General features: G+C 53.5%; 1 protein-coding gene across 5 annotated transcripts in view; it reads left to right on the forward strand.

The window, feature by feature from the left end:
* The first annotated feature begins 297 nt into the window (after window positions 1–297).
* The window catches only part of Smarcd3 (SWI/SNF related, matrix associated, actin dependent regulator of chromatin, subfamily d, member 3), a 31,495-nt gene continuing 5,083 nt past the window's right edge, over window positions 298–26,709 (forward strand). Inside the window, exons 1-3 of one of the 5 annotated variants that reach the window (XM_013126102.3) lie at window positions 298–398; window positions 1,945–2,082; window positions 25,494–25,705. In XM_013126102.3, coding sequence (XP_012981556.1) covers window positions 2,047–2,082; window positions 25,494–25,705 — 248 coding nt within the window. In that variant the 5' untranslated portion in view covers window positions 298–398; window positions 1,945–2,046. Of the gene's footprint in view, window positions 399–1,944; window positions 2,083–18,436; window positions 18,558–22,462; window positions 22,725–25,493; window positions 25,706–26,709 lie in introns of those variants that run through there. The other 4 variants (XM_040737114.1, XM_013126101.3, XM_005087232.4 and 1 more) reach the window with 4 other exon arrangements.

Consider the following 26,709-nt stretch of genomic DNA (forward strand, 5'->3'; position numbering starts at 1 on the left):
CTCCCACTGTGTGCAAGCTCACAGCTGTGTGTATATGCCCATAGGGTATACGGTTAGTATGGAGAAGTGAGAAGTCAGAGTGTTTTGAGTGTATTGTGAAATATGGGTGCGCAGGTGCATTTACAAGATATCTGTGCACAAGCTTGAAGTTCACCACGTATGGGTCAAGGTCTGGCAAGGGCTTGGTCTCAGGGGTCAGAGCTGAAGATCACCGGCACTATTGGATGGGGCAAAGCTTCTTACTCCGATCCCTAACTCATTACTAGGTGCCTAGCTCTTTGCAGACGCTCCCTGCGCCTCCCCCGCTCCAGGCTGCAGCAGCGCAGGCGCCAAGTCGAGTCGGAGCTCGGAGCTGAGGGCGGGCAGCCCCGCTCCGGGCCGGGGTCCCGAGGGAGCAGGTGAGCGACCCGAACCCGCGCGGCCCCCACGGCCCTAGGCAAACCCGCCTCCCAGCCGCGCTGCGCCAGCGCCCCCGCCTTCTCTACTGGCAGTGCTGCCTCGCCTCCGCTGGCATCCCCCTCCTCCCTCTGCCTGGCATCCCTCCTTCTGCTCTCTGGCATCCCTCCTCCCCTTGCCTGGCATCCCTCTTCCTCTCTCTGCCTGGCACTCCTCTTCCTGCTGCCTGGCATCCTTCCTCCCTCCGCCTGGCATCTCTGATCCTCCCTCCGCCTGGCATCCCTCTTCCTCTTAACTGGCGTCCCTTTCCTCTACCCACCTGGCATTTCCCTGCTTTCCCTTGCTTGGCATCTTCCCTTCACCTGGCCAGTCCCCTCCTCCCTGTTTGGCACCCTCCTTCTTCCTTGCTGTCACCTTCCCTCTTTGCCCGCGTTGGCCACCCTCCTGACTCTCTTCATTCCCTCTACCTGGCACTCTCCCTGACTGCACACTCTGGAACTACCCCTTCCAGCCAACTCCCATCCAGTCCCATCTACGACACCTCATTCCTACCTGGCACCCTCTCTTCCCACCCCTACTTGGTCCCTTCCTGCCCTCCTTCTACCTGCATCCCCTCCCCCGCCCTTGTCTGGCACCTGCTGCCTGGCACCTTCCCTTCCCTGTCTGGCACCGCCCTCCTCCCCTCTGCCTGGCACCGCCCTCTTGCCTAGCATGTTCCCACCTGCTCCTCCTGGCAGCCTTCCCCACTTGCCCTGTCTGGCACCCTCTCACTCCTTCCCTACCTGGCACCTTCCTTCCCGCCCACTGCCTGGCATCTTCTCAGACTCCACCTGCTACCCTCCTTCCTGGACAGCCCTCTCCCATTCAAGTTATCCCCTGTCCTCACCTGCCTAAGGGCACCTGCCCCCCTCACACATGTCTCCCTCAGACCCTCTTGGCTCTCCCATCACAGGCCTCAGCATCCTCAGCTGGGTCTCTCTCCATCTCCATCCCTGGCCAACGTGTCTCCACCCATATACCCTGCATGTTCCTGAACCACTCTCAACCTGCCTCCCACCCCACCCCATGGCACTGTACTCTCTTGCCTGGAGCCTGGGGCCTGGGGCCCTTCTGCTCTTCCCAGTAGGGGAAGGCCACAGGCCCTGGGTGAACCCAGAAGGTACAGGAGAGCCTGCAGCAAGTTGTTGATTGAGTGCAGGTGACCGCCTACCTGCTCACCCTGGGGCTGACTTGATGCTTGGCTTAACCCTGCCTGGGTCTCTGCCTGGGGTCTCAGCTCCTGGCTGAAGTTCTCTGTCTTGTGCCCACGTCTGTGTGCATGAGGCGCACACCGTTCCCGCTTATGCTCTTCCTGGAGTTTCCCTGGCCTCAGGTTGGCTTGTGCTGGCCCCAGGGCCTGGCCCCTTCTGCTCAATTTTCCATATTTTCCAGACCTGCTGACCTCCTCTGAAAGGAGGCCTGCAACCTAGCCTCCCTCCAGGGCCCTTTAGAGCCTGCCCTAATAGGCTCAGGGCCCAGGCCACACCTCCCACAGCCCTCTCCTTTCAGATCCTCCTCAGCATGGCCCTTGGTGCTCCAGGCGTGGCAGGCTCTGGGCCAGGGCACCAAGGGGGCACTGGATGACTTCCCAGTTGCAGGACTCTGCTACCTATGACTCCAGGTCTTCACCTGCCCACCGTGGTACAGGTAGGTGCTTTCTTCTCTACCAGCCTAGGAGCAGGAGCTTTGACCAAAGTTGCCAGCTCTAGGCTCTGGCCATGCCTTGCTCCCCACCCCTAACTGTCTGCCCACCTCTGCACTGGTCACAAGTGTTCACACAGTGCCTCTATGTATCCCTCCCAGCATGGAGCACTTTCCTGACCCTGATGACATCTGTCATTTAGTCCCTCCTGCCATATCTCTGCTACCTCTTATAGGTGTCCCCTCATCTCCTTAGGAGTCCCTAAACCCTGCCTCTTAAATCCACTCTGATCCAGGAACAAGTTAATCTGAAAACAGTTCATCTGGAAAAGGTTTATGGATCTGATTTCTTCTGAGTCCCCACTATCCACAGAACACTGGATGTATCACACCTCTCTATTCACACAAATGACTCCCAGTGGTCTCAATGCCTTTCTCTCCTTCAATGATCCCCATTATCTGGAAGGAATCTGAAGGTCCTGACACATCTTTGGCTCAGCAGCCTACAGACAGGCTGAGCAGACTTCTCAGAGCTGTCAGACGGGGTTGTTCACAGTGGAAGGGGCGGTAGTGGTTCCTCTCTGCCTCCATGCAGGCTTCTAGCTGTACTCAGGAGCTGGACCCTCCACTCTAGAACGGGAGGGGGACTTGGGGCAGGCTCACACCAGTTCCAGCTTGTCTGGAGGGACCTACTAGGGTATAGGAAAGAAAGGCCATTTTTCAAGAACTTTCCTGGATATGGGAAGGGCCTAAAAGAAGTTCCACAGGTGGTGTGGCCCTCTGAGGAGGGGACATCAGGAGAGCCCTGAATGGATGCAGCTTGAAGTGCTCCTTGGGAACAGAGGCCTCACACTGTGGGGCATGTGTAGGCAGTGAGGCCTCTCTCTCTCAGCCTCTACTTCCTCAGAGTGGAGCAAGAGGAAGCCCCTGGCCAACTGCTGTTCCTAACACTTACCTCCAACACACACACACACACACACACACACACACACACACACACACACCTGACCCAGCTCAGAGGACAATGGTACATGCCTTTGCCTGCTGGTTAAGTCCAGACTGGTTCAGAGTGTTAGAGCCATACGGTGCTGTGAGCAAGTCAACTGGTACCCATAGCCCTGAAATGAGCATGGTATGGGCATGCTCATTCCCACACTGGGAGTCTCACACTTCTGTTGCCCACAGAAAAGTCAGGACTTCCACATCCTCACAATCTCACCAGCACCTCAGGTGACAAGGGGATCCCCTCCTAAGCCTGTGGAGACTGTTGTAGCAAAGATTCCCTAAGCAAATGGGTATGCAGGTGGATCCAGCAGGCTTGTCCTGGAGCAGGTCAGACTCCACATCTGAAAATTCTAGTTAGTCAGAAGGTGGGGGATGGTGGGAAACTGCTGAGGTCTTTAGCAGGTACACAGAAACTGTCCATCCTGTGAAAAGCTCCATTAAGCACAGCTCATGTGGGGTGCACTAAATTAAGCCTCCAGGGGCTCTCAGCGGCCACAGGTGACTACCTGAAGGACATGATCTCACTGCAGGCCTGGACAGTGGGGGAAGAAAGGAAGTCTGAGAAGACTGCGGTTTGGGGCAGTGATAACTGGTCCCAGCATGGCCCTAAGTCGTTAGATACTTCCTGGGGAGGCAGAAGCCCCAGCACACTCACACCCCACCCCCCATCTGCCAGGGATAAGTTAGCAAAGCATGGCACTTGTTTGGTATTTGATTTGAGAGTCACGTGAACATGAAATCAACCCTCACATGTCTTGGTGGCAGACTTTTGCTGGCCAGGGCACATGTACAGGCATTTGGATGCCCCTGTGTCTCGATGGTGGGCTGCACAGTGGCTGGGTACGAAGCTGCTGCAGGCAGCTGGCCTCCAGGGACTCGATGTGCTGTTGCAAGTGTTCGTGAGATTTAATGGCAGGGGTGTCACTGGGAGGTATGCGCTGATAGTTGGTGGGATTCTAAAGCCTTAGGAATAAACATGGGCCTGCTGCTGGTATACACTAAGCCTAGGGACTCTTCTAGGGACTGTGGCTCTTGTCCCCAGTACCCTTTGATGGTGAGGGATGTGGGGAAGCTGGGAAACTCACAAGGGATCTTGTGGGAGAGTTCACTGGAGCTGTGCTGCCATTTGGGATAATACACACTCTGTTCCCCTCTTTCCCGGCTATGAAACCAGTTTCTTTGTGACCTAAACTTAGTTCTAGGGAATTTGAGAATGTGCCTCCCAAGCATGGTTCCGCACATGCCTTTACTGGAATTTACAAACTTGGATCAACTCCCATTTGAACCATTTCTCCAGACTAAAGAACATTCTGGAGCCTTGAGGGAGGAACGCTGTGCTCCCAGGGAGGGTAGAGAAGCTAGGAGAAGGTGCCGCAGGCAGGCGTTCCTCCACTCTACTGTGTTCCGGAAAGGCCTTGTGGGGCTTGCCAGGTCAATGATGCAGGGAAAATTGGGACTGAGGGTAGATAGAGAGGGAAATGCCTTGTGGCCCAGGGCGAGGCTAGTGTAAGCATAAACCCCTGTGGTTCTGTGAACCTGTTTACCCTTCCTTAAGCTAAAACCCAACTACTTGATCGAATCACTGTTATTTTGGCCTGCCCCTTGTTGGGTTATATAAAGAACATAGTGTCACAAGTGAGCTAAACCTTACAAAGTCTAGCAACTTCCCTCGGGCTAGGGGAATGGAATGAGTGTTGTGCTGCCTGGCCGGATGGATCTTTATGGAGTGCGCCTAACCTGAAGGTAAAATTTTGAGTGTCTAAGGGCTGGAGAGATGGCTCAGAGGGTAAGAATACTTGTTGCTTTTGCAGAGGACCAAGGTTCAGTTCTGGGATCCCAGTTCCAGGAGATCCACTGCCTTCCTGGGACCTCTGTCTGTGCCAGGCGTGTGTGCGGTGCACATATACACATGCATGCAGGCCAAAAAGAAGTGTACACATTATAAATCAAATCTGTTTGCTTTAAAGTTAGAGCAACTAGCAGAAGGGATTGCTACTTTCAAGAAATAATTGTTACATTAATATGTGTGACTGTGTTAGAATTGTAACACAATGTATCTGATCCACATTGTGCAGAGGAAGGTTAGTCCAAAGCTGAGGGTAAGTCCAGAGTCACTGCCTTCTGGTTGGGGTGAGATGGTCTCCTAGAAAATAAAGATCATTACATGTCTAGCAGGTAAGTTGAGGCACAAGGAGGGCCAGGCATCCACACTCCTTCCTAATAGAACCCAGACCCTCTAAGACCTAGAGTCCAGGGATTCGTTAATTGAGGGAAGCTAGACCAATGGAGGAGGCTGGACCATGACACCAGAGTGTGGAAGGCCACCCTTTCCTGATTGAGGCTTGGGTACCTGGAGCATGGGAACAGGAACAAATGGCCTGTCCCATACAGGTTCCCCAAAAGAGCAGGGCTGACCATGGGGAAAGCTGCCCTAGCGTTCCCCTGATGGGCTTGTCAATGAGCCTTATGCCCCTCCCCTTATCAGATAGGGAAGAGGGGTACAGAGAAGGGTGGAAGGGTTAATCCAGGGTCATCTCCCGAGGATCAGAAGGAAATTCTCTTGTGAACACGTGAAGAGGGGAGGATCCCCTTGGCAGTGGTAGTGTGCCAGTCACACTGCTACAGAGCTATGTTGGTGTTTAAGTCCAGACCTGGGAATGACCTTTGTCACACTACCCTCTTCCTAATCTGTCATTCAGGACAGTCACTGCGCTCTTTTATTGGCTTGAAATTTTTTTTAGATTTATTTATTTTTATATGTATGCATGTTTTGCTTGCATGTATGTATGTGTGTATGCATGTGCACTCTGTACATGCCGGTATACACAGAGGCCAGAAGAGTATGTTGAAACCCTGGAGCTGGAGTCATGGATGGTTGTGAACCACCAGATGGACACTGGCAGCTGACCTAGGTCCTCTGCGAGAGCAGGGATGATAATTGCCGAGCCGTCTCTCCAGACCCTCTTACTGACTTTTACTTTTTACTTCTATCCCCATTCCATCTGCTTCTTTTTCCCCTGAGACAGGGACTCATATGGCCCAGGACGACTGCAAATTTGCCATTCTTTGCTTTTTCTTCTGCCTCCATGACTTTCCTCCATCCCTTCTCCTGGTCAATTAAATTCAGTCACATGTCACTCAGACTTACTCCCATCCCTGATTAGAAGTGAAGTCCCAGCAAAGTCTCATAGTGCCTGCTAAAATTTAAATATACTAACTGTGGTGTTCCTTAAGATAAGATGTACAGTGTACATTTGCTGGATTTGTTTGTTTGTTTCTGTTCTTGTTTTCTTTGGTCTCCCTGTAACCCCTACATTATCACTACCCTTGTCTTACCCAGACTCTTCTGAAGAAAATGCAAAGGCCGGAGGTGCTGCTCAGTGCAGAGCACACAGAGCTCACACTTAGCATGGGTGCTTTTCTGCATAGTAGGAAAAGTATTCCTGGAATGAAGAGCTGATGAATGAGACAGTGGGGGAGGGGGGCGAGGCAGAAGAGGCCCTGACTCAGAGGAGCTGAGGTCCCTCTGGGTACAGCTGGCCCCAAAGTGGCCTTGCCTTGCCCACTACCCATTCCTGTGCTCTTGGCCCTAACAACTATCTGCAGCTTCCCCTGTCAGGATGGCTCTCCATAGACAGACTCATTCAGTGTTCAAGGATTGCTATGGGGATGGAGAGTTTCCCACCCTCTGACTTTGGCCTGGACCTCTGGGATTGCAGAGAGTAGACCTTATCTGCTCCTAGCCCCTGCCCGTGCACTGCTCTCCTACACACTGTCTCCTCTGAGGAACAATTGATTCTGCTCTTCCAGAGAGGCCCCTGAGGGCTGGACAGACTTCTCATAGAAGATTGCGCTGCCTCCTGGGCAGGGCATGGTGATGCATACCTTCAGTCTTGAGTGCAAGGCTAGTATTACTACACAGTAAGTGCACACACACACACACACACGCACACACACACACATACACACCACATACACACACATACACACACCACACACACACACACACGCGCGCACACACACGCACACCACACACACACCACACACACACACACACACACGCACACACACGCACCTGTGCACACATGCACATACACACACACATGCACAGAGTCGGGGGCATTAGTTCTCCAAAGGAAAGTGTCTCATCTGCAACATGGATCACAAAGCCTTTCTTTCTGTAAGGACTCAGTGCATGTGAGTGCAGAACCCTGCATGAAACTAGATCTGGGAGCACCCTGGTACCCATGTGGCTTATTCAGGCCTGCTCTCTGCAGGTGTCATCTGCAAGCCCTGGAGCACTAGCTCCCTTGGTTCCAGATCCCAACATCTGTTCATGGTGTCTTTATTGCACCACTGGTCAGCTTGGCGTTCACCCTGTCCTATCCCCTGAATTCTCATATAAGGATTGATCTTAGTTTAGTCCATCTTTATAACCAACACCTCCCAGTCTATTCGATCTGCATATTGGAGAGGACTCCTTTCTTGCCCTTTGTAGAGGTTTTCTCTGTCTTGTTTGTGGTACTGGGAACTAGAGCTGGGATCATGACCATTCTGCTGACAAGCGCTCTACCACAGAGTCACGTGCCTAGTCCCTAAATAGTTTTTCTTTTAACTAACCCCAGTCTTGCAAGGAACATCACTATGACTTTTGGCCTTCTCTTGCCTCAGTTTCCTCTCTTCACCACTGCCCTGTTAGGACTCCTAATTCATAAGAAAATGCCGAGACATTTTTTTTGAACCAGGTTTTCATGTAGCCTCAACTTGATGCACAGCTGAGAATGGCTTTGAACTTCTGACCTGCTGGCCTCCACCTCCCACATGTTGGCATTACAGTCATACTTCATGCAGTTCCCAGGTATGAACCCATAGCCTTGTGCAAGCACTCCTCCAACTAAGTTACAGACATTGAAAGTAGCCCTCCAGGGGGCATAGCCCCTCCAGGGGGCAGTGGCCCAGCTCTTGAGGCTCCCCAGCCCCTGCCTGCTTCCTCAGCTGCACACAGGCCCTGGGAGCAGGGTACACGGGCACCTACAGGAAGTAGAGCTCAGCAGGCGGGTGAGCAGCTGCAGCCCGGGTTGCTTGTCTATTGGGTGATTTTAAAACTCTTTCCTGGTTTAATTGAGCCTCAAAACATTATGGTGTAAATGTGGTTAGAATTGCCAACACTTTAAAGACAATTACACTGAGGCTCAAAAATCTAAATCATTTTCCAGCAGCCAGGGCAAGAGTCCCAACTAGGGTGTCTCTACCACATCCGGCCCGGCCCTCAGAGCCGTGTTGTGCCCAAACCCTGCTGGTCCTCAAAAGGACAAACAGCCACCCCTCTCCACCCAGCCCTTCCTCCTTTACAGCATGGGGGCTCAAAGCCCAGGCCACTCTCTTATTGTTTTTTTTTTTTTTTTTTTTTTTTATTGTGGATACAGTCTTCTGCCTGCATGCCAGCGGAGGGCACCAGATCTCATTCAAGGTGGTTGTGAGCCACCATGTGGTTGCTGGGAATTGAACTCAGGACCTCTGGAAGAACATTCTCTTAACCACTGAGCCATCTCTCCAGCCCCCAGGCCACTCTCTTATAATCATAGCTAGGCTGGGCCCCCAGAGGCATTTGGGTTGCATCCCCTAAAATAAGGAATGATGAGGCAATATGGAGAATTGAGAATGTGACCCTTGAGAAGGACCAGCCTCTCTGAAAGGAGCAACTCTTCCTCGGCTCCCTTTGGACTGGTCGACTTCAGGAACCTTGTCACTAAATTTCTAAGTGATTCTAGAGACCTAACTTTTCCTATAAAATCTCCCAAATTTTTAAAGGTGGCAACAAATAGACATATTTCAGACAGAGTGAGGTCTGGAAAGATGGCTCAGAAGTTGAGAGCTTTTGCTGCTCCATGAGGGCCAGACTCAGATTCTAATACTCACATAACAAGCCAGGCATCCATGAATGCCTGGAATCCCAACTCTGAGAGACAGAAACAAGAGGATCCTGGAGACAGGCTAGCTTCCAACTTAGCCAAGAAAAATCAAGTCCCTTGCCTTAAAGAAATAGATGGAGAGTGATAGAGGAAGACACCTGATGCCCTCTTCTGATCTCTGTGTACACACCTGCACACATATGCCCATATATTTACACAGACACAGAGAGCTGCACATGCATGCATGCATACATATGTATATATACCAAAAAATATTTTTGAAAGACATTGTGTGGCCAAACCAACACTTAACCCCCTCACCGTGCCTCCTGTGTTCTCTTCTCTCCCTCAGCCCAGAACCTAGCCCAGTTGCACACAGAAGCGCATTTCCTTTTGGAGGTGCTTGGTGAAGCATCTCTCAGTGTAGTAGGGTATGATGTATAAGGAGGACTGTTTGGATGCAGCAGTGTGCTCGCGGCTGTGTAACCATTGGCCCTAAGCAGGACATGTGCTCAGTGAACCCACTCTGTATCCTTTGCTGGTTACAGTGGCACAAGTAGTCCCACCAGAGCTGAGACAAGACTCAGACATAACACTGGCTAGATGTTATTATTATCAGTGTGTTTGCTAAGAATGAAGATGATCTGGACATGGTGGCACTATAAGCCTATTTGGGGAGACAAAGGCAGGAAGATCAAGAGTTCAAGGCAATTTCTCAGTACTGAGGAGGCACAGGCATACAGATCTATGTTAGTTCCAGTCCAATCTAGTCTACATAGTGAGTCCCGGGCTAGGGCTACACAGGGAGACCCTGTCTCAAAAAGTAATTAATTAATTAATTAATAATTTAAATAAATAAAAAAAAGAGTTCAAGTTTAGCCTGAACTACAAAATAAGATCCTGGTGGCACACGCCTTTAGTCCCAGCACTTGGGAGGAAGAGCCATGTGGATCTCTATGAGTTTGAGGCCAGCCTGGCTACACAGAGAAACCCTGTGTTATAAGCTAAAAAGGTCAGCCGTGGTGGCACACACCTTTAATCCCAGTACTAGGGAGGAAGAGGCAGGCAGATCTCTGTGAGTTTGAGGCCATCCTAGTCTACAGAGCAAGTTCTAGGACAGCCTTCAAACCAATACAGGAAAACCCTGTCCCGAAAAAACAAAAACAAAAAAACAAAAAAACCCTGTGACAATCCTATGTATGTATTGAAAGAAGATGAAGTCCAGTGGGCATAGAGAAGTCTGTAAAGGGGCTTTCTCCACCTTCTGTCCTTTTCAAGGTAAGTGTAAAGATTTAGATGAGCAAAGGTTTGACTGAAGACAGTTGCCACATTCCTCAGACTTCTGAATGCCACACAGCTGGAGATGGTAACTGTGTCAGCGCTGGAAACAGGAGGCTCCCAGCCAGTCCAGCAACAAGCTGATTCTCCCAAAAGACATATTGGCAGGAATAACCAAAGTTCTCTCTCTGATTCCGAGGGACTGCTTCCCAAGTGTGGTGTTAGGGAGAAAGGGTGTGAGCTTTCAAGGCACATTGGGTTATGGGATGTGTGAGTACCAAGCATGAAAAGATGCCACAGTGATGGCCCTGCGTCCTGAAGGCAATGGTCTCATGCCATCTCATGTGCTTATGCTGCTCACACTGACCCAGGCAAGGTGGTGGCACACACATTTTCACGCGGAAGAAATCGAGGCTTACGGAGATTCATGTGATTGCACGCTTCTGTGGAATACTCAAGATTCAGTATGTGTGCTGAGGTGCTGCCATGGGACGCACTACTAGGATGCCCATGTCTAAGGTGTGACGTTCAGTGCTTTCCAGAGAATAGACACCGTGCTCAGGTTCCAGGTCAGGGACACAAATGGACGGGCAGTGTGTCTCAGGAGCCACCCTCAGGAGTGCCAGTGTAAGGGAACCAGTGTGCTCCGGCTGCTGGGCCTGCACCAGGCTGCCAGCTGGAGCAGCAGACGCAGCTGCAGGCCCCCTCTCCCTGTGCCTCTTCACACCCCTCGTGTACATTGCCTGGAGCCTGTTTCCATTTCCTATAGCACGCTGGTCATAGTGGATCAGGATCTCACCTGTGACCGGTGATTACACCCGAGTTTATTTTTATTTTATGGGCATTGGTGTTTTACCTGCATGTATGTCTGTGTGGAGGTGTTAGATCTTTTGGAACTGGAGTTACAGACATTTGTGAGCTGCCATGTGGGTGCTGGGAATTGAACCCGGGTCCTCTGGAGGAGCAGCCAGTGCTCTTAACCGCTGAGCCATCCCGCCAACCCCATAGACTCTCTTTCTAAGTTCACATTCTGATTCACTGGACATGTCCAGAATTAGGGGGCTCACCATTCAATCCACACAGGGGAGGGAACCCCCAGTAACTGCCTTCAGTGTTTGGAGCTGTGCCTTCAGAAAGATCTTGGGGAGACTAGTGTCTTGTGCTCAGATCTCTGGGAACCAAGGCCCTGAGGGACAAATGGACACACTGCTATTATTGAGGTGCTGGAGAACAAGATCCTGGTAGCTTACCTAGCTCTGAGCCTCCTCGTGTGGGAACCTGCAGAACCCCATGTGACACCAGTTACTCTGGTGTTCAGTGCTGCCCCTCCTGATGAGTCCCCAGCACAGATCCTGCAGCCAGCCATGCTGCTGCTCCAGCAGAGATGGGGACACATCTCCACTTTTGCCAGTATTCACTCATGCCACATGCCACCTCCTTGTCACAGGGGCCACTTAGGGGATGATAGCGTCATTATACCCTGGGAACTCCCACCGATGCCAGCCTGGGCTGTGGGCTGTGCTAGAGACTTCATTGTGGACCCCCTCACCCTCACACACCTGGGCTTTGGGACAGGCTACGCAGGTATGCTATGCCACCCAACCTCGTGGCCAATGCTGCTGCCATTCGGGGCACTGCCAAGGCTGGAGCTGATGTCAGCTCCTCTCTGTGCAGGGACCAAATCTGTCTTCAGGAGTGTGACTTTCAGATCATACGTGTGCAAACACTCTGAGGTAACAGGGCTCAGTGAGTTTGAGAACCCGACAAGGAATTTGGATTTGGTTAGTGTGATAGGAACCACTGTCAGTTCTTTTTTTTTTTTTGGTTTTTACGAGACAGGGTTTCTCTGTATTGTTTTGGAGGCTATCGGTCCAGCCCAGCCTCGAACTCACAGAGATCCGCCTGCCTCTGCCTCCCGAGTGCTGGGATTAAAGGCGTGCGCCACCACCGCCCGGCCACTGTCAGTTCTTAAAAAGGATGTACTGTGTTCCTGGTCAGACCTTTTAAGTATTGATCTGGCCATGCTATAGGAAACAAGTTGGCGGGAGACGGGGTCAGGGGAGAGATGGGGTCCTAGGCAGATGGTACTGTCGGACTTGGAGGGTCAGGAAGAGACAGAACCCTGACCCTACCCCTGCACTGGATATGAGGGCGGCAGAGAAGAGGGTGTTAATGACAACAGAAAAACACGGGAGACGCTGGGCCCTGGTGCTGGCCTGAGACACCCAGCAGCTTGCCACCTGGTGATGTAGCTGGAAGGGAAAGGAGACGGGGCCTTCCTGCAGGTAGAACTTGGGGAACAGACACATGGCTTCATGGGATGTGGAATGTTTGTGAGCTGCTGCAGAGGCCACTGGCAGCCAAGGTGTGGAGGGGCTGTGTGAATGCAGGGACACACTGCCCCTTGTCTGTCGTGCCTACTGGGTTTGGAATTGCAGTTATAGCCTCGGCCTTGATTTGACGCCTCAGCCCCTGCCCTCAGCTATTTTCTTTCGTGAAACAGGGTCTAATGTAGCCCAGGCACAGAGCTTGCTGTGTAGCTGAGGTTAGCTTTGTACCCTGCTTTTCCTGCCTTTACCCCTGAGTTTGTTTGTTTTCTAATTAAATATTTGGGGACATCTTCACTCCCTCTTCCCACTCCTGTCTGCCTATGGCCTAAAGCTGCCAGACACTGGAGGCAGAGGAGGCCAACAGCTCAATTGGTACAACACTTGCCTAGCAGGAACAAGCCAGACTCAAGCCCAGCACCTTAAAAACAGACTTGATGGTGCACACCTATAATCCCAGCATTCAGGAGGTAGAGGCAGGAAAGCCAGAAGAAGTTCAAGGTCATTCTCAACTACATAGAGATTTCTCAGCCTGCTTGGGTTACCTGAAACAAACGAAAACAAACCAGAGGCAGCCTCTGTCCCTGACTCAGCAGACGCCTGTGTGTCCGCTGTAATTCTTACTAGCTCAGTCCTGACCGAGCTCTCTGGACACTTGCCATGTGTTCCCATCCCATCATTCAGAAGACCCTCAGCAAGATAAAGCCTGAGCCCCAAGGTGCCTCTCCCAAAGAAGGGTACCTCTCTCTGTGCCCCAGAACCATGTGCTCTAATTCCCATGCTTACCTTATCCCAATGGGGCTCTTCCCCATCTAGTTCAGGCTCTGCACAGATGACACAAGATGGCTTCTGCGTCCCTGTTTCCTCTGCAGAGCCTGAACAGGCTCCTGGCACTAAGCCCTCTACCCATCTTGTCTATTCAGGGACTACAGGGGTCCCCAGAGGTGTGGGGGTGCTTCTCCTGGCATGGACGCTTGCTCACAGTATGTAGAGGAGCACTGAGTCCACAGGCCAGCTTTCTTCTAGACACCTCTCTGTTGGTCCCAACTCAGATCTTGTGGGTTTGTCTGAGGGTCATGCCCTGGGCACAGACTCCTATGTGACTCCTGAGTGTTCGTCTCCTTCCTGCAGTCACTGGGCACAGCCTCTTCTCAAGGTGTAGGCACAGGCTTCCCGTGTTGTGACCCTTCTGCACACTGGTGTAGCCCTAGGCTGTTCTCTGCTGGGATGTGTCCAAGGATTTGGGAAGAGTCCAAACTCCCCAGGGATCTCAGAGCCTAGCATAATTAGTTATTCTGAGTAATTGCCTGGCTGTTTTCTAGGGGCCCTGGCTAACTTCTCATATACTCCCTCCAGGGCATTTGTGCAGCCTTCCCACTCCCCAATAGCTGAAGGGCTCTCTGGGGGTCTTTTGCTGCCACTCTGCCTAGCAGGGGTCAGCCAGCAGCAGAATTAGCTGGGCCTGCAGTATGAAGGGAGGTAGCCCAGGAGGGCAATGACACTAGGGAACTGTGAGTAGCTATGTGTGGGGTAAAGCATTGGACCTCTCTGTAACTTTGGCCACTGTGAGTCAAGACAGGGCTTCTTGTGTTGCAGATAAGGAAAAGGAGGCTCAGAGGTGTCAAAGAACTCAGTGCTGAGCCAGATGTGGCCCCAAGACATGACTGTAGAGCTGAGGTTCTCACCCTGGGGCAGCCCCTCCTTCCAGAGACAGGGGTCAGGGCCTGGCTGTGTTTTGTTGATTACCCTAGGGAAAGAGTCTAGTAGAAGATGCTGGAGGCCAGCATGTTTCAAGCATCCTGCAGTGCATAGGAGAGCTCCCACAGTAAGTCACTCTGGAGCAGGAAGTATAGCTCAGTGCTAAGGAGGCTTGTCATCCTGCCCCAAATGGCAATGGTACCAAAGTTGAGAAAACATGTTTTACAGCATCAGCTCAGAACAACACACCATGCTACCTGCAGAGACTCCATCCAGGGCAGTGGGTTAGGACCATAGAGGATGACAGGACAGGACAAGGCAGTGGGGCCAGGTTGTCAAAGCCCTGACCCCAGACAGTTGATTGCCGGGTTAGAGTGACCAAGCAAGTGGCAGTTCTAGGAACAAGGCCTGTTGCCTGCTACCAGCTGCCACCAATAGAGAAGAGTGTGGGAGACTAAGCCGGTTCAGACCCTGAACACAGGCCTAGCCTGTTTCCTCCCTCTGGCCCAGGGAGGTTTCTTAGCTGCCACCAGAGCCTTTGATGCCAGGAGTACCTATTTCTGCTCAATCTTAGACTATGCTGTTTGGAGATAGAAGGAGATGCAGAACTCAACTGTTAGATCCTTTGTCATGGACATGCCACACCATCCCTATTGCTTTTCAACCCCATATGCTTTCACCAGGTTCCACACAAAATCCAGGAAACCATGGAGATAGCTTATTTGGTGCTTACAGGGCATGCATGATGGCCTCAGATTGATCTCTTGCTCATGTAAAAAGCCTGGACATTATAGCACACACAATCTCAGTATTGGGGAGAGAGATAGGCCCCTCTCTGGGGCTTGCTAGCCTGTCAGCCTAGACTAATCAGCAAGCTCCAAATGATTTTAAAAATCCAGGATTTTTAAATCCACAGTTCCTGAGGAATGATACCTGGGTTGACTTCCGGTCCCCAAACCGGCACAAGAGGCTGAGAGCAGCCCAAGGGGAGAGTCAGGAGTCCAGAGCAGAGAGTGTGGGGAGCAGACGGGGCCTGCAGGACTTGGGCCTTACTGGAAACCAGAGAGGGAGCCTGGGGTGGGGGAAGCACCCACAAAGTATCCCTTTTGTGGTTTTGGCTTCTTTTCTCAGCTGTGAGTCTTACTCATGGGTGACAGCATCCTGCTCTTGACCATTAGAGATACTGCAGCTGCAGGAAGGCTTGAGCCGCACCCCATTCTTCCTGTGTGCACATAGACACACACATGCAGCTCACCGTGTGTGCCTGCTTAGGGCATCCCTCTGATTGCAGGGTCTGAAGTGGGGTGGCAAGCTGACCACTTAGCACTTGTGGTTTTGACCGAGGGGATAGCAGCAGTGGTACCCGTAAGTGAGACCTGATGGAGGACTTTAGGAGCTCAGTTCCTCAATATTGAGTAGGAAAGAGGAACAGGACAGAGAAGGAGCCTGAGAAAGGGCATCCTGGAGGCAGGACAGCAGAGAAGAAAGGGGAGAAACTGTTGGATTTTGAATCCAGAGCCAGGGGAATATTTTTTCTGATTGGATGGAAGTATGAGAGTAAGGGGAGGGGGGTAGGATGGCTCAAGAACTGGGGGCCTGGGCCGTTGGAAGAGGGAAAGAGTGGAGAATGAAGAACAGTGGGAGTAAGTTTGAACTGTCTGTTAAAGAGCTGAGTGGAACTGCTGAGTCAATAACTAGGTATAGCAGTCTCAAGACTGGGAGAGAGAACTGGGTTATGGGAAAACTTCAGAGGTCAACACCTGGTACCTAGTGAGAACACCTTCGGGAGGTAGTGGTACCAGTAAGAGAGACTGTCACAGACTGTGTTTGTGGAGCTGCTGTCGGGACCAGCCAAGCGGCCCCAGGTCTGTTCCTTAGTGGGGAAGTGTGGATGCGGGAAAGGCTAGCTTAAAAAAAAAGTCAGAGACAATACTGAATGTGCCTCGGTTTACTCATACACCGTCTTAAGTAGTCAACCAAAGGTGGAGACAATGACAGAAGACTTCTATTATGTATAAAGGGCAGACAGCAATTACTTCCCTTAATCCTAAAGACACTCCACAGCTGCAGAACGACTCAGGCACTTCATAGCTGCTTGCATCACCTAGCCTTCAGGGTGAGAATAAACTCAAGTCTATTGTTATTTAGATAGGAGACATTCACCACCAAGGCCAGGGCATCCTGCAGCCTTTAAGCTAATGTCTTCGAGACCAAAGGAGTGAGTTGAGCTCTCTGAACCAGGACCAGACCAATGGAGGACTTTAGGAGCTGAGCCTCTTTCCTCTCTCAGTTCCCCAATATTGAGAGGGAAAGAGGAACAGGACAGAGAAGGAGCCTGAGGAAGAGCATCCTGGAGGCAGGACAGCAGAGGAGAAGGCAGTTTCCTTGGTCAGATACTGTAGGTTCTAAGCAGGACACAGCCTGGGAATTGATGGTGGCACTGTGGAGGTCACTGGTGTCCCTGACAGGGACACTCTCAGTAGGATGTACATTACTAGGGTTTGAGTTCAGGAAGTAAAGATAGCAAATGCAGAAAAACTCTTAAGAAGTTTTGTTGCAACTGTAAGAAATAGGGTGAGGAGAGTCCTTTCAGATGGGGAGCAGTACTGTTGTCTGCTGGCAGGAAAGGTTCGGTAGAGACATTGATGGCAGGATGAGGAGGGAAGATAGTTAAGGGGTATATTCAGGCAAGGCTAAAATGGTGCATTATGTAATAAAGTTGACCTGTAGTGTAGCATGGTGGTAGAGAATTGGTTTAACATACATGATGGTTCAATTCCCATCACTCTGTATCTTCCTTGCATTGCCACAGTTCAGCAGGGGAGAGTGAGATACCAAATGGCATCCTGGCCAGAGATGAGGACAGGCGTTTTTCCCTGGGTGGACAGGGCATTCCAAGGGACACACTGTTAGAATTGAGGACATGAGCAAACCTCCAGGAAACCACTGGGCTTCTTCCTGAATCTGGGTTCTCAGCTTCTTAGCAACAAACACTGAGGATTTCACTGGCATCTGCAGACAGATCAAATAGTCAAGAAGTCTGGGACATGCAGTGGTGGGCTCCCTTAAAGTGTCAGGCATTTGGATGCTATGTGAAGTCGACGGAGGTAGCTTCAGAGAGTGAGAGAGGCTCTGCTGGTGATGATGTGCTGGCCCCCACAGAAGGGACCAGAGTACGCCACTGGCCCCAACTCCAGAAGAGGGGAAAACTTGCAGTTTTGTGTGCCCAGATCTAGACCATGCCTTACCCCCACAATTTAGTTCCAAGTCTTCTCATATCTAAGCCCTAGACTCTAGCCAAACCTGTGGGGTGTTGATCAAGGAGGAGGTGGGGTGACTGTGCGTGACATATCCTTTCTTCCCAGGGTACTGCCTGATTTGACCATGAATGCAATCCTGCCTACAGGCAGAGCCACCCTGGGGTGCAGTGGGCTAGCACCCTTCGAGACCCCACAGAAACATGACCCTACACACCTGCCATATCCTCAGAGAAATGAGTACCTAGCCTGGGTGGCTCCTTTTTTATTATTGCTTTTCCAGCGCCTTAAGCTATTCGGAGTGACCTGCTCCAAGAGACCACCTAATTAATGGAGGCTTGAGGGGGATGCCAGAGAGCTGGCTGTGAATCCAAACGGGTGCTTTCCCTCTGGGCCGGTGGGACACTCAGGGCACCAGAGGCCGGCTCTGCGCTCCTCCTGCGACCAACAGCCTCAGCTCCCGATGTTTGCAGTTCATTGTGTGTGCAGTGGGGGGGGGGGCAGGAGGGGTGTCAAGGAGCATCCCGTTAGACGGAGTAAATCCACGCAGGCAGAGAGGAAGGAGGGCTGTGCATTCAGCTAAGCTTTTATCATGTACCTGCCCACAGCGGCGCAGGACCCTGGGGACCCCGCGGTAAGGTCTTTCCCTCGTGGCAGGAGGCCCATGGTGTGGTGTGTGGTGTTGAGGGCACAAGTGAGGTGTGACAAGGGGCAGGTGTTACTCTGAGGAGAGGAGGGAGGGAGGCCGGGCAACCCGAGGACTTCACAGAGGAGTGGCTGACAGCAGTTCAGACCTCTCTGGGAGTAGCACCCACTGGCTATGGGGCTTCATCTCCATGTCTTTCTGCTTCCTCCCTCCCTCCCTCCCTCTTGTCTGCCTCAGTTCTTTTCTGTCTGAGGAATCTTTGGATCTCTGAGGAGGAAGGGCCCTGGAATCCCTGGTCAAGTCTCTCTTGTTACTCCTGAGGAAGCTGGAGCAGGCAGATAACAGCAACTCATCCAAGGTCACAAAACTATTTTGGTGTCCTATTTTTTTCTTTGTTTTTCTGTTCACTCATATTTGCTAGCTCTCTCTCTCTCTCTCTCTCTCTCTCTCTCTCTCTCTCTCTCTCTCTCTCTGTCTCTCTGTCTCTCTGTCTCTCTGTCTCTGTCTGTGTGTGTGTGTGTGTGTGTGTGTGTGTACACGCATGCAAAACACAGAGAGACAGAGTTACATGGAGAGACACCCCCCTTATAGCAGCAGACTGTGTGCTGGGCACAGGTGTGTCCTGACAGGAGGCACACAGCTACTCAGGCAAGGGAGCCAGTGTGACTGTATCTGACTCTCTCAAGTGGAGTAGGAGTAGAGGCTGTTGGGGTCTCAGAGACCATGGGGTCTCCTACCATGTCTAGGGACTGGGCCTGGCCCTAAGTTCTAGTCAGAGTTCCTAGGGGACTTGGAGCTTAGTCATCAGACTCTGGGTCCCCTAACATGTCCCAGGATGTAGTGACCTAAGGAGAAGGTTGTGGGCTTAGGTTAGGGATGGGTTAGGTCACAAAAATCAGGAATCTTGGCCCTGAGAGCTCTAATGGGTGTCTCTTTACACTCCCCCCATAAAATCGGGGCAATTGTATTCCTCTGAGGGAAGTTTTACTGCTGGGTTATAGGGAAAGCTGATAAGAGAAAGGGGTCTCTCTGGCAAGCTGTCCTTTCTCCCTCTTCTCTCCTTTGTTCCTCCCCCACTCCCTCCCTTCCTCTCCCAGCCAGCTTCCCTTCTCTTCTTCCAGCCCTCCATTCCCCCTTCCCTACCTCCTCCTCAACCCCCCCCCCTTCCTTGTCCCCAATCGGGACCTCCACAGAGGGAGGGAGCACAAGACTCTAGGCTTGGACTGGGTCTAGGTGGCCATCTTCCCGCAGAGAAGGAGTTAAGTCTTTTCCCCCCGCATCCCTCCTCCTTTCTCCGCCTCCCCTGGCCGCCGTGGAGTCCTGCAGCTGGGCCCTGGGCTGACCTTCACCGGGAGGGAGGCCGCAGCGCGCATGCCCGGGCTGGGGACCGGTGCGGGCCGAGGAAGGGCGGTGCAGGCCAGCGGTCCGGGCCCCCCAGAGCACCGGCTGCGGCCGTTCGCTCCGCACCGTGGGGGGCGAGGCGGTCGGTCCATCCCGCGGGCCGCGGCGCAGAGCTCCCTGCGCGGGGAGAGGCGCTTTGCCATTTGGTGCTGGTCGTGCTTCTGCGAGGGAAGGAGAGATGGGGGGACGACAGGGGGGACTCCGGCTCCAGGCCGCCGCGCAGGCCGCCCTCCCCTTGCCCCAGACACGCTCTAGGCCTGCCCGGGTGTGGCCTGCACCCTGTCGGGTTGGAAGAAGTCCGGGCTCTCCGCAGGCACCACGGGTAGCCTGTTGCTGCCTAGAGCCCTGGTGGCACTGAGTTGATCCTAGCCTTTGTGAGGAGGGCTCCCTGGCCATGAGCCCCCACCGGACTTCCTAGAAGAGCATGTTAATGTGTCTGCTCGCTTGTGACACCAGCTTCTCGGTGGGGGAGGTCAACGTGTATGTGCAAATCCATGTGGCTCCTTGTCCCTGTGATGGTGTGTCATATATGTGCCCCTAGATATGTGTTTGGGGTTGTGTGCCCATGGCTGCCAATCGTGCAGTGTAATGATACCCCTACCTAGATGGGCGGCTCGAGAAGAACCTTATCTATGGACCTGGCCCATGCCTTCATCTCTTTAGTACTGGCATCCACTCAGCCCTTGGTGAAACCACCTCCCATATCGCCTTCACCACCAAGACTACCTTACTGATCTGGTACCCCTCCTTCAGTCTTCCCGCACCCCCAAAGCTGAGGTGCCAGTCCATCTATTATCTTCTCCCAAGAGGTAGCTCTAAAAGTTGAAGACACCCAGCTCTTCCTAAAGCTGAGAGGTGTCTACCCCACTCCCAGAACCTCCGAGGCCTGGGTTTCCCAGGCTCTGCTAAAAGTAGAGGTGGGGTAGCTGTGATCCCACAGATCTTCAGGCGTGCCTGGTGCATCCACTGGCCCGGCAGGCTTTGCCCGTGTCCTCAGCTTTTGGTGTGGTAGAGTTTCTGTACCCAGGCCTAGGGAAAACATGGGCCCAAGGCCAGGCTCTGCTCTCAGGAGTCACAAACCCAAATGCACCTGAAGCAAAGAGCATTAGTCCAGCCCAGTTTATAGACAAGTTAGACGATACTGGACGTTTGAAGAAGACCAAGATGTGAGGCCAGGAAAGACCCCCTGCAGGAACCAGGAGTAGTGTGACTGAGGGGCACCGAGGGCAAGTGGAAGTGTTACTCAATGGCAGAAGAGCCTCAGGACAAGCAGATGAGTTGGAGGTGAGCTGCTAGACACTCGCAGATCCCCACTCCAGCTATCTTTACAGCCTGTGGCTGCTGGTCAGCCCACCCTGAACCAGTGTCTCCCACAACATCTGAACAAAACGTTCTCTCTAAACCTTTCGCAGTGACAGTGGGCACCTGAAAGGCCATGACAGCTAGGCATACTAGCAGGACCTGTAGGAAACTCAGGTACTGGCTGAAAAGACTCCTGGAAGAACATTCCCACTGTCCTGGCCAGTGAAGACATTCTGAAGGCCCGAGGTTAGAACCCCTCGGTGCAAAGCTGGGTCTTGAGGGCTCAAACTTTAATGTGTTCCCACAAATTCCCTCAGGCATTGTCCCTCCCTCATCTGAATTCTGACAGCTGCAGCCCCAGGAAGCCCATAAATGTGACCCTTGGTTGTTCCAAAGCCTGCAGGCTCCTCCTCCAGAAGGTGGGAACAGGCGTGGCTTCTGGCATGGGCGGGTCCTGAGCGCAGCCAAGGGATCTCACGATCTGCCCCCTCCTTTCTGTTCTTTCTCCACTCCGGGGTCGGCCAGTTCTGTCCACACGGTCCTTTTTGGGGCTCCCTCATCTTCCCACTCCACACTCCTGCTTTCTCTTCGGTCCTGGGGCGGACCTCGCCATCCCCAGCCTCCCTGGGTCTCCATGCCAAAGCCATCAAGCCTTGTTTGCCTCACTCTTTCCTCCTTACCCACCCAAGTACCCATCCAGGCTCGGCACCATTCCCCACATTTACTCTTCTGTTCTCAGGAGCCCAATCCATGTCCCCTTTTCGGAAATACTTTCCCTATTGCCCTCGCTTGCTCACACGGAGACAAAGACTCACAAGCCCAGAAATAGACTCCCACAGAGCTGAAAGACACAGGCCGTGTCCTGCCCCGCACGCACGCGCGCAGGCTCGGCGGCTCTCGTGGAGGGAAGCACACAGACCCGGCGTTTGTCAGTGCACGCACATAAGCATGCACACCCACAGCCACCGCGCCGTGCCACAAAGAGTGCAGACACACGGTGTGCGAGCCAAGGGCGCAGACATCTGCGGACGCTCGAGAGCCCGCTAGCCCGGCACACCCACCGCGGCCGGCCCCGGGACACGAGCGAGGCCTCCTCCGGGCTCGGGCTCCCCCCCAGATTCCTTCCAGCAAATGTTTCCCTACTTGGCCTGCCTGGTCCCTGGGGAGAGGGCCTCAGAAATGCGGCAGGAGCCACTTGGGGGAAGAAAGTTGGAACTGCCTGTCTCTGCCTGGCCCTGCCGGCGAATTCCCTAACCGAGAAACTATTTGTGGAGAAGGCAGGGTGGCCGGCAAGCCCCCGTCACCTCCCTTGCTCGTTCCCTCCCTGCGCCTCCGCCGGTGGGCCTCCGGCGGCCTGGGCGCTGCGCCGCTGCCCATCTCACAGCCTCGGGGCACATCGGCTTGTCTTGCCGCTTATCTGCGCCGTTTGGACCACGCGGGGTGCCCGGGAGGGCTGCTCTGTCCCTGCCGCGTCGCAGGCAGACCCCGGGCCGCCGGACTATTTCTGTCTTATCAGTGCAGGAATGCGGCAGCCGCGGCGGCGGCGGCGGCGGGCGGGCGGCGGCGGCGTGGGCCGTGGGCCGTCAGGGCAGCCCTGAAGGGGCCCCCTCCCCACTCCGCTCGAGTAGAAGTGTGAGAGAGCCCAGCAGGACTCAGAGGGGAGAGTTGGAGGAAAAAAAAGGCAGAAAAGGGAAAGAAAGAGGAAGAGAGAGAGAGAGTGAGAGGAGCCGCTGAGCCCACCCCGATGGCCGCGGACGAAGTTGCCGGAGGGGCGCGCAAAGCCACGAAAAGCAAACTTTTTGAGTTTCTGGTCCATGGGGTGGTGAGTGGGGGAAAGTTAGCGGGGGAGGGTGAGCGAGCTGGCTCGGGCTGAATGGAGGGATGATCGGGAGGGGCCGCCGGCGCGCTCCCGCTCTCCCACCCCTTTGGTTGGGGGGCGCACGGTCATGGCCCAACCCTGGGACCTTGCTGGCGCCCTGGCATCCGAACACGTCGCCAAGCGGTCGGCTGGGGATGGGCGCGCGGGCGGCAGGGAAGAGAGGCGTCGGCTTGGGCTCTTGTCAGGGGCAAAGGGTGGGATGTGGGCACCGTGTCCCCAAAGAGGTGGGTCCCCTCTGTAGCTGACATGTCGTCCATTCTTTTACTGGTGGCCCAGGTGTTACCCCTGCCCGGGGTGGGGGTGGGGTGGCGACTGGAACACGCCACTAGGGTTGGGCTGCCTGTTGTCCTGTTCATCCACTGGGACAGTGTCACTCTGGCTATGTCTGAGGAACTAGGAGCAGGTGACCCTGAAGGCACCTGAGAGCAAAAGCTCTCTGGCTGAGCAACCTCTGCATCCTAGCAGAAGGGTCCTGAGGACTTGGCCCTGCTGTCAGAGCTGAGGGAGGCCTACTTAAGAGATGGACCCCAAGTTAAAGGAGTCAGGGGATCCCTTGGCAGGCTCAGCCACCAGAAGTTGATGAGCTTAATACCTCAAAGGTGTGAAGGCATGGAGTTGGCCACATGAGGCCTGGAGATCAAAGGGATAACACTATACTGTCCTGCCACCGACATGTGGAGACACGTGAGGAGCCTGAGGTTGAGGGTACCCTAAGAAGGTAGATGGCTGATTTGAGTCAGTGGAGAGCCTGGCTGTAAGGGGCTCCAAGCCTGGGGACATGTGATGGAGGGAAGAATCAGTCAAATTTACTATGGCCAAATTTGGTTGTGATTCCAGGAAGCACCTTCTCAGTGAGAGAGGCAAGGGCCCCCAAAATCTTGACCTCTTGTGATGGTGGTCCTGGTGGCAGAGCCCCTGGAGGCCCCTTCCTCTCTGTGCGTCTCAGGAACCAGACAGTATCCATGGCCTTGGTGAATAGGAGTGCAGCTGATAGGGAGGAGAGCTTCCCTGTGGCAGCCTGTCCTCTAGCCGCAGGGATCTCGGGGGTGCTGTTCCCAAGGCAGTCCTGTGGGTTAGTGGAGTTCCCAGTCCTGACCTAGCTGCTTGGGGGAGTTGCTTTAGAGTCCCATCTAGCAAAGAAGAGGCTGTTCGTATGGATTTGAGTATGGCCAACTTGGAGGTTCAGTTCTTGAGTCACCAAGGCCCCCCTGGTAGTGGTGGGGAATGGCTAGGCCTGGGCCTCCACTCGGTGGCACTGGCGGTATGAGTGACAGGGTCAGGTGGAATGGGGGAGGCAAACTCGAGGACTGGCTGGGTTCACTGCAGAAGAGATGGGCAGGGACAGCTGCTACTGAAGGTGCAGACCTTAGGGATAAGCAGTGGGGGGCAGGAAGCCTGGGGGTTAGGGTCAGGGGGCCTCTTGGTCCTGGGGTGAGATGTGTTTCATATTTGTTTATTATGTATTGAAGCAGGGTCTCCTGTAGCCTACCTTGGCCTCAGATTCACTATATAGGGAGGTTGGTCTTGATCTTTCTGTCTCCACCTTGAGATTAGAATTACATGTGTGTGCCGGCATGTGCACTTTCATTGGTGCTGGGGATTGAACCCTGGGCTTCCCATGTATTGGGAAAGCACTATACCAGGCTACATCCCTAGCCTGAGATGAGGGTGTTTAAATAGTAGGGTCTGCACACACACACACACACACACACACACACACACACACACACACACCACCTCCTCGTTCTTCTGAGCCAGTCCTACCTGCTGATTAGTCCCTAAGCCTCAACTCCCTTTCCTGGCCTGAGTAGTGGACACCTGCATTCATACCTCATCCGTTTTGATTGACAGCCCAGAGGAGGTGGCCGGGGAAATACAACCTGCCTCGCTTCCCTCCAAGCTCTACTCTTACTAGGATGGGGTGGGGAATGGGTTGTCTCTCTGATGTAGGCAGATAGGAGGGGGAAATGGATACTAACACGGATGCGGCTTCTTTCAACCATCCCTGCCCGCTGGAAACCCAGTTCCCCACTTGCCACGCAGAAAAACTCAGACCCTCGGGTGCCCTTGCCCAGCCTCTGTGTCACCTTGGGAGAAATGAAATTAAGGAGTCAGGCTAAGTCAGAGACCTGGAGTCAGCTAAATGGATTGTTTGAGACCAAGGGTCCAAACCGGGTGCGCTGAATGAGAGATGGGGGCTCAAATACAAAGCCCCAAAGTGGGTTGTGGAAATCAGGAAAGCAGCACCCGTCAGGTGCTGCCTTTGCCGGGATGAACGGGGTGACCTTGGCGAGGTCGCGTTTCTCTTTGAGCCCCAGTTGCCCCATCTGTCAACTGGGGATGAAAAGACTTGCTCTGGCTGGCTTGCAGAAGACCGTGCGGATGTGAACATCCTTTGAAAGGTTGAAAGGCGCCATTAATATTCATTTTTGCGGTACCTTGCACGGCTCCGAGGCTCGGCTATGCCCTGGGCAATTGCCTGGCTTCAGTTAGCTTCCTGCAAGGAGACTGCGAGCCCCCTCCTCCAGAGCCGCGCAGATTCCCGCGCCCCCGCCCCTCCCACCAATCACTCCCACTCCTCGCTCAGCGCAGGGTTACCAGCCCCGGGTCTTGGAGAGGGGCGGGGACGCAGCACGCTGGCCTGGGGGTCGGGACTGAATCTGACCTGTCGGCGCCGATTTCTGCTTCACCTCCCGCCCCACCCCACCCCAGCGCCCCGGGATGCCGTCTGGAGCCCGAATGCCCCACCAGGGGGCGCCCATGGGCCCCCCGGGCTCCCCCTACATGGGCAGCCCCGCCGTGCGACCCGGCCTGGCCCCCGCGGGCATGGAGCCCGCCCGCAAGCGAGCAGCGCCCCCGCCCGGGCAGAGTCAGCCACAGGGCCAGGGCCAGCCTGTGCCCACCGCCCCCGCGCGGAGCCGCAGGTGAGTGCCCCCCTGGCGTGGAAGGGCGTGCAGGGGTGGGCAGGCAGAAGCCTCGGGGACCAGGTGGGTGAAAGATGGGTATGGGAAGCTGACGAAGGATGTCAGCAGCGACCAAGTCATTCTGGCTTGGGTATTCTCCGGGGAGGGCTTAGGGGACACTGGTCTGGTTCTTTTGTGTGCCCACAGTGAAGACAGACTGTGACAGTCAGCTGCCAGTATCCCCTCTCTGCATGCACCCCTTGCTCTTCTGCTTGTCACTTGCTAAATCCTTTTTCACATCCTTTACCCCAAGTTCTGGATGATGCTTCAGGCTTTGGGGAAAGGCAGGGCTGGCAATAGACTGAGGGCTGAGCTTTAGCTGTGTGTTTTCTGAAGTGTGGTCCTCTGGTACCTCCCTGCCAGTCCAGAGTCCTAAATCCCAGGCTTCATCAGAGCCCCTCCAGACCTCCACACACCCCTATCTTGGCAGTGGGTGTGAAGAGATGTTATAATCCCTCTGAGGGACCGGCCCTGTCCCCGTGCCACCGGACCAGCTTATTTGTCTGAGAAGTTGGTGGCATTCCCATGGACCTTGCTGACTGTTGGCGAGATCCCTATGGGCATTGGTATTTAGCCAAACACACATGCTTCCTTTTGCACACAGATGGGCTCTTATACAAGGTATAATTTCAATTTTACCTCATTATTAAGTGGTTTTTACGCATCAAGGAAAATAATTTATAGGCATCCTATGATAAATTCTTTTACAAAGTGAACCATTATCTTGTTTAGCAAATAACTCTTTGATTTTGTTGTGTATAAGTTAAGAGTCTTGTGTGAACACTTTATTTGAAATCCTTTCATGAGATGCTTGCCCAGCCTAAGAATGGGTTGGTTTTTTTCCTTTAATGAGTTGCTTACCTAGCCATAGAATGGATTTCTCGATAGGGAGGGGGCAGTGAATGGGAATGCCACATGGGGGCAGTGTAGAGCTATCCTCTAGGCTGTGTGCTCTCTTGGCCAGC

The sequence above is a fragment of the Mesocricetus auratus genome, unplaced genomic scaffold (genome assembly GCF_017639785.1).
Source record: "Mesocricetus auratus isolate SY011 unplaced genomic scaffold, BCM_Maur_2.0 Super-Scaffold_100676, whole genome shotgun sequence".
Lineage (NCBI taxonomy): Eukaryota > Metazoa > Chordata > Mammalia > Rodentia > Cricetidae > Mesocricetus > Mesocricetus auratus.